Raw genomic sequence first — 8,308 nt, 5'->3', positions numbered from 1 at the left:
CATTTTCCCTACGTGACGTCATAAATTTTACTGTTGAGTAATTCTGAATACTGATTTTGATGCACAGTAACTAAATTTCCCATCTGACCAATTTTCGTAATTTTCGGTCATGTAGTCAAATTTTTATCGACAATTATGCTACCCTGCGTTTCTTTTTCCTTTCAGTATATATATCTTTTTTTCCTACGTTTCCATCGAATTCCTCTGTTCAGGGTTTGATAACTTGATTACATTGACGTCTGTACTATCTGGGGTGCTTAAATAATGACTAATTGTGGTCTTGCATAACGGCCCAAAGTTCTTGAACGATAAAATTTGTGTTGTCCTAGAATCCAATCAAAAGGTGGTGCACTTACAATTCGGCTGCATATGACCAAAAAAGAGGAAAGTTACTGAAGGTATCTATACACCATAACAGTATTACTACCATGTTGTCCCAGGTAAAGATTCCCTTCGTCGTCTGCATATACCCCATATGGATCATTGATTCCATTTGCATTTTTTGTTAAGATAATTAATGCAATATCTCCATTACTGCTAAGAAGATGAACACTGGGATTGGCGTAGTGACGATTGCAAACAATAATTTGCCCATAGATATTATTGCAAATTCCTGTAGGAAAGAATCCCTTTTCTGTGGAATGACCGTAATAACGAAATCGAAACACTCCTGAACCATCTACAACAGTAACAACACACTTCTCTATATCCGTTGTGCAAATATCTCTATTTGTATTTTCTGATATGAATAAGGGAAATGAGTATAAACTTTTTCCTTGGTGGTACTGTATAGATTGTAGAAGTTCTCTATTTTTACTGTATTTCAACAACTTTGCTTTAAAGTGGTTTTCATCGATAATATAAGTTCCAAGAATTAAGTCATCACTTATATGGGAAGAATAAATACTCAGCACATTCCATGCTGGTGTCAGAAAAGTTTTCGTCATTCCATCTGAAGAAACGCGGTGTATATCATTGTCTTTTATAAAAAAAAGATCTCCATTTACGTCAACGGTGTGGGATGCGCTTGCCCTGGTGTCATCAATGATGTAAGTGTCTAGTATACGACCCTTTAAATTAATTTTCATTACCTTTTTCTGTTACTTAACCAAGCTATTTCACCCGAAATACATGCAATATGGTTGATGCTGTAAGTATCAGTTAGAGTTATAGCAGAGTTTTGTTTCGGAAATAGTTGTATATATTCTTGCGCTCCTTCCTCTCGTGCATCTAGGAATAAAATATATGAAACAAAATGTGAATGGCGATTTATTGATAGTGTATTTTTCCACTGATGGTCCATGTGAAGATTCATATAATTTACATTAGTCAGATCAACTTCATTAACCTTATAAATAATTGGGCTTATAGAGGTCAAAGGGTTCACAATGTGATTCTACACCATAGCAAACGCAATATATTCTTCGTTATCAAACTTTTAGCGTTGCATATTGATTTCTTGAATTCTAATTGTACTGGGCATTCTCATAAGTATGTATATTGAATCAAGGTGGTAGAAGTTATAAAATGTACGAAGGGTACAAAAGGTTTGTAGACTAGTGCCATGAAATGAAATCAGCTTGAGGTACATGAATGATTTTAAGCTCACCTGATCCGAAGGCTCAAGTGAAATTTTCTAATTACATTTTGTCTATCGTCCGTTTGTCTGTCCGTCAGTCTGTAAACTTCTTACACTTTCGACTTCTTCTAAAAAATCACTGGGCCAATTTTAACCAAATTTGGTACAAAGAATCCTTTTGGTAAGGGGGGTTTAAATTGTAAAAATAAAGGGCCAGTTTCTCTTACAATAAATGGGGTCATTAAAAAATCGTCTTCTCAAGAACCAATGGGCCAGGAAAACTCAATCTTATTTGGGAGCATCCTTAGTTACATGTAGTGAAAATTCTGAATTGTTAGAATCATGACGCCCAGGGGTAGGGTTGGGCCACGATATGAAATCCAAGTTTAACAAAGAAATATATGGAAAAAATTTAAAAATCTTCTCTAGAACCACTTGGTTAGGAGAGCTGAAACTTAAAAGGAAGCATTTTAGGGTTGTGTATATTATAAAGTATTAAAATCGTGACAGGGTAGGGGGTAGGGGACCACAAAAGGTATAAAAAGAGGGAAAATCTGATAAAGAACTGCATCACCCAAGTTACTCAGGTAAGCGATGTGACCCATGGGATTCTTGTTTTTTACTTCGAATAAGCATTGTCTTTTCTATGTGTAGAATAATCAACAAATCGTTAGTTTTTTTATTATTCTACACATTGTTCACTTCGCAGGGGGAATAAGGAAGCATACAAAATATTCTACCTTGACTAAATCAGTGCTACATTATGACGTCATAGTAGGCGAGATGACGTCAATTTTAGAACTCAAGTTTTTTGTAATATTGGTATTTAGAAATGGAATTTAACTCTAGAAAATGTGTAGATACGCGTAAACATTAACAAAGATAAAATGTTCTTATTTCGTTATGATGTATTCTGTCATTTTGATTAAAATCCACCACCGATGACGTCATATGTGTACATCATGTAACTTGGTAATTGATCGGGAATTGATCATGTCGTGTAAAGAGAATTTGGCTATGACAGCATGAACAAAGATACGTAAAATGGAGTTTGAAATCAAATATCGTGAATATTTTGTGAAATTTATATGGAGTTCAGTTAATAAAACAGGTATGCTAATCTATATTTATTGATTATATTCTCTATCGAAGACAGTCAGCTATATACGTATCCCGGTTGGCCTTTCCTCTGTCATTTGTGACAAAAATAATGCAACAGAACAACAATAAGCTGTATATTTCAAAACATAAAATTTGTACAGATGGAAAGTTTGCATCCTATAATACTTGGAAAGTGCTGCTAGAATCCCGAGTTAAGCATGGTTTTACAAAAAATCTCGGTTCAAAGGTAAAAAATTCAAAACATCGGGTAAGGTTTCGTGCGAATGTGTGGAATAATTATTTTACTGACGGGACAATGGGATTCTAGCAGCACTTTTTAGACAAATTAGATGTTTTTCAACTACATTATTTACTCAAAGAAATTATTAAACTCCGGGATATTTTTGTTCTTTTCGCTTTTTTATTAAGGAAAATTTCGCTATTAATAGAAGTCACGTGATGCCGTGGTGGTGCTGCACGTCGTTGCGTTAGACACTCTTTATCTTTATGCAATAGATAAAAAGAGTTTACGCTTATCAGCGGTTTTGGTAAATTATCAAACTAAATTTTCTTTAAAAAGTCTGAATTTCCCGAAAAATTACTTATATGCTTCCTTAACATACCTGCGTTTGTTAACAATTTAATCAAGGAGGCGCAACCTCGAATATGACACATTTTCTACCTGAGTGCAACTGAGAAAAAACTAATTTGATATCATCCGAAATTAATTAATTTAAAATCATTAATTTATCCATTCGATATGATACAGTTGTTCCGTAGATTCCAAGAAATTTTCTCCTAAATTTTATATTTAGTGTCCAAATAACAAGTAGTTAAAATGACGTAAAAAAGAGGAGGATGTCATTTTCCAACATTTTATAACGTTTTACCTCAAGCATAAACCTCCTCAATGTTTGAACGGCCTACAGAGAAATAAAAATGCATCTAGGGGATTTTTTTAAAATTACAAAGCAGTTTCATTGAAAGAAGAGACTACAGTTTTTGTGACATATATATCATCTAAAGTCTGCCACCTCAAAAAATAACGTTGATCATGTGTGGTAGACATTGATCTCCGACAGGTAAATTTTGATGAAATAATCAAACGAGTATTTTTTCCCTATTTAGATCCGTTTAAAATATTAATGCGTTGAAATCAGCTATCCATGACATTGTACAGTGAAAAAACAACAACGAAAAGTTTCTATTTCATTATAAGAAATATTATTAGGATAAGTGTTTTGAGGCAAAGGGAGTGGAGATAGATAATGACGATGACAGTAATCATGAAACTTAACAACTACGGCGCCGTTTAATCATATTCTACCTTTTCTATTCAATGAGAATATAGTAACTTTTTCATGTATCAGGCTGATATTTTCAACATTTCTCTAACGTCTGCGTTTGATGTTCCTTATAATTTCATAATCATCGACTACATAGTAATGATACATTAAAAGTTTAAATATAAAGTTCAAACTTTATATAGTTATAGATAAGTTTATTAAACTTAAATGTAAACTTTGAATGTAACAGAATTAGTTTAATATCGCATAAGTCCACAAACCTTTTGATAACCCCTGCATGTTGTTTTTTACTTATTGACAAAAAAAAATATGCTTTTTATGTCAACACGTTATCGATTTATCATAAACTTACTCGAACCAAATTCATTTTTTCCACTTGTTTGGCTGTCTGCAAAAGAAATAGTTAATCTTTAATAATTGCAAATAATCAATATTTTCTACGTTTATCGACCAAATTAATCATACATGACAGATAAGTGTAAGTTATTAGTATCAATACCTTTCTTTTTAGTTTTGTTGACCCTTTTTCGAAAATGTACTTCTTCGTTTAGAGAATCGGTATTCATATTACTTAATTGACTAAGTTGGTCTGTTTCACTCCGTCCAGAATTTTCAGTAAATAATCCTAGCAAAACAAGATTGTTTAATTGGTGAATTAAAAGTAAAATTAATCTTTCTCAAATGCAAAACATACGTTGGTACCCAAAAGTAAGATCTTCTCAACAAAAAAAGACATACATTGTGAAATTTGAAGGCCGAAGCACAGCATGTTTAAAAGTTTTGGTTAAGTAAGTGAATCTTCAAGGTTAAGGGAGAAGATAAAAATTTTTGTATCTGAAGGAAGGTCTTGTCACGAAAATTACATATGCCAAAAATGAAGGCTCAAGCCATTATTGTTCTAAAGTTTTGATCAATGTTTATGTTTTTTTTTAAGTCGGTCAAACACAAAGGCAACAGATCAAAGTTTATGGTATCTAAAGGAAGATTTTTTAATAAGGATTTTGCAAATCTAGGTCAGAATCTAAAGGCAGGGTATAATTGAATGGTACCAAAGAAAAATTTGTCATAAGGAATATTCTTACGAAATATGTAAGCCATTCAACAATTAAATGTTATGTGCAGGTTTACTTTTTTGTGAACACACATTCAAATAACCAAACTAACAAATATATAGCAGGGTTTTTTTAGGTCTTAAAAACAAGGGATTGGGCCTTTTCATTTGGGAAAAAAGCGATATTTGGTTAAAATTGGGGAAGATTCATATTAAGCATTTTTCTTTATAAATTCAAATGAGGGTTTTTTTTTAATTTGCAAGGAATTTGTTTGAGTTATATTATATTCAGTCAATCAGTTTTTGGAGAATGCCTATAATATCTTTATGTGAAACAACATCTATACTTATGAATTAATAAATTTTGCAAATAAACTCCGAAATGGGTGCACAAGAGTCTTTACTTACCCCTCTAATACTACACTACATACAAAATGATGTCCATAAACTATATTTAGATTTCACTCGGATAGTAAGTATCGTACATAAAATTAATTAAAGTCTACTTCAATTTTCTGAAAACAGTCATGAAATAGCATCAACGTGAGTATTGTGGCGTTTCCGGTTGGCGGATCTAAGCTACTGACAAATTTTAATGAAACTGAAAACAAACAATCTATTATTTATTTCATAAAATGTTATCTCTGAATTATTCAATCAAAACTCGATTCAATTGATATAAAAGAAATAAGTTGTGGTAAACAACAAAAAAGAAAAAAGTGTAAAAACACCGATCTCAATATTGACGGAAGCTTCTAGAACATCACGTCCCTTTGCTACATTGTTTTAATCAAGAAATAATTATAAATATTGTAATAAACGGTTTATTTGATTAAATAGTTTATCTACAAATGATGTTATATAAATTAAAATACAATAAAAACAATAGTTTTGTAAAAACGAGCAAAATATACTTGGAATTTATCAGAAACATATTGCTGCCGGGAAAAACACCAATATCTATTGATACAAGGATTTTATAACTGGACAAATGGTACTAACCAACTAAGCGTTGGATAGTAAGATTATCCGATTTGAACTCATAGCAATACAGCATGCACAGCGAGGTATCGGAAACTGGTAACGAGTGAATGACATGAAAATATTTTATGTCCCCGTAAACGAAGGTTCGGGGGTATATGAGTTTTTTCTCGTGTCTGTCTGTCTCTCTGTTTGTCTGTTTGTCCGCAAAAACTTTAACCTTACCCATAACTTTTGATTAAGTGAAGCTATGACTTTCATATTTCATCCGTGTATTCATTGTGACAAAACCTTTCTTTGGGTACCACCAAATTTGATCTTGACCTTGGAGTTTGACCCACTTTTACATGAAAATGTTAAAATTTTACTTTGGCTATATCTGTTGAACAGTAGATACCAGGACTTTTTTACTTCACATATTTAATGTTTGTTAAAAGACCTTTCACTGGATACCAACAATCTTGACCCTTTGACCTTGACCTTGTAGATTTTTGTACTTGTGAAAAACTTTAATCTTGGCCATAACTTTTGAACAGTAAGAGATAGGGCATTTATACTTCATATATGTTATCCTTGTGAAAAGACCCTTCATTGGATATGAAGATCCTTGATCCTTTGACCTTGACCTTTGAGATTGACCTACTTTAAAAAAGCGAACTTGACCATAACTTTTGAAGACTTAGGGCTAGTTCCTTTCAAACTTTATATATTTGATCCTTATGACAAGACCTTTCATTTGATAACAACAACTTTGACCCTTTGACCTTGACCTTGGAGTCTGACCTACTTTTTAAGAAATTGAATGCCCCTGCTTGAAAAGCGGGAGGGTACATGTATTTATTTATCGGGATTTCCGTCCATCTGTTTGTTACGCTTTAGGTATATCCATCTCTTATCCGCAACTCCACTTAACCACTGAACGTAATTTTCATAGAAGTTTGATTACATATTGCCGTTGTGCACCATCTATTACGTTTTCTTCCTACACATATTTTAGGTTCCCGTTGCAAAACATGGACACTGCCATTATATTCATATTAGAGGGGGTTGATCATTTCTATAATTCACTGCTGATTTAGTAATAAATACGCATGTTTCCTAAAGTTTGTATTCATTAATGAATTCATTTAAACCAAGAAAATGTTCATGAAAAGTTTGAATAAATTCTGTGCACAGGTAAAAAAGAAATTGCTAAAAATTCTGGGACCGTCGGGTGTCGGGAAGACTAGATTTACCACTTGCTGTCAGTATGTAGAGTTGTCGTTCGTATCTCTTTCAGTGTGTGACGCTTCACTAAAAATAAGTGCCATAACGAAAAACTTTTGAGATTCTTTATAATTTAGTTTTTACTTTGAACGAAATCTATTATTCAAATAAGATTACGTTATCATCACATTTACTTACAATTCAAATTATGAAAACCATTAGATCAATTCAGGAGAAAATGACTTGAAATATTTGTGGTGGATGTTTATGCATGTTTTTTCTGTTGAATATCATCGGAGTAAATCGGCCGAAACAGTAGCCACTCTTTCAGCTCTATATAATCAACATAAATTACTGCGTATGTTAAATGCCTGATGACCATGGGAGATTGAACATAGTTGGACTCCAAAAAGAGGAACCGATGTGCACAATTTCATTGCTTGTATTATTTAAATTCATTAGAAATACTGCTCCATTTTTGTCGTCTTGGAGCCTTTGTCTGATAACGAAGGCTACCAAGTTTTCATTTAAATGGAATGAAGGTAGAGCTTTTTTTTTTAAAAAAGGTATTTAAGCATTCTGATATAGAGTTTTGTAATAAAGTACTCTGAAAATTTGAGCAAAATACATTGCAAAAATGAACAGGATATGAGGTCCCAAAGTTATCTAGAGAAACTAGAGGTACTGTGAGCAATGAGCTCACTAAATATATATATATATATATATATATATATATATATATATATATATATATTGTTTTACGGTAATGTGTAAAGAGGAATAACTCGTCATATCAAATGTTATCCAGAAGTTTCTATATGTGACGTCATAGGTAAACATATAATGGCAATGTGCATGTTTTGCTTTGGGAAACCTAAAATACGTGTCGAATAAAAAAATGAGTCTAGTAAGTCACAATGGCAATATTAAATAAAGATTCTCTGAAAGTTTCATTAAATTAAATCTATAGTTCATTATCAATTTAAAAAAAAATTGCATTTTTTACATTACTGATATTCTTCATTTAATTCACTTACCATTTCGCATTCTTATTGTACAACGTTAACACAATTAAGAAGGAGA

At 32.2% G+C, this 8,308-nt stretch overlaps 1 protein-coding gene and 1 long non-coding RNA gene across 2 annotated transcripts; both read right to left on the bottom strand.

Annotated features, from left to right (window-relative positions):
* Positions 1 to 389: 389 nt before the first annotated feature.
* On the bottom strand, positions 390 to 947 carry LOC134241877 (uncharacterized). Its single transcript, XM_062723895.1, has one exon. The coding sequence runs from the start codon at positions 945 to 947 to the stop codon at positions 390 to 392; it is 558 nt and encodes a 185-aa protein (XP_062579879.1).
* Positions 948 to 1,147: 200 nt separating this feature from the next.
* Positions 1,148 to 4,566, bottom strand: LOC134241878 (uncharacterized). Its single transcript, XR_009986745.1, has 3 exons — positions 4,487 to 4,566; positions 4,340 to 4,375; positions 1,148 to 1,230 (listed from the first exon to the last, which is right to left on the bottom strand). It is a non-coding gene; the product is annotated as an uncharacterized LOC134241878 (long non-coding RNA).
* Between the last annotated feature and the right edge of the window lie 3,742 nt (positions 4,567 to 8,308).

This window comes from Saccostrea cucullata, unplaced genomic scaffold (genome assembly GCF_032062105.1).
Source record: "Saccostrea cucullata isolate Sc308-1 unplaced genomic scaffold, CSIRO_AGI_Scuc_v1 ctg2840, whole genome shotgun sequence".
Lineage (NCBI taxonomy): Eukaryota > Metazoa > Mollusca > Bivalvia > Ostreida > Ostreidae > Saccostrea > Saccostrea cuccullata.
This window is presented reverse-complemented; position numbering and strand designations above follow the sequence as displayed.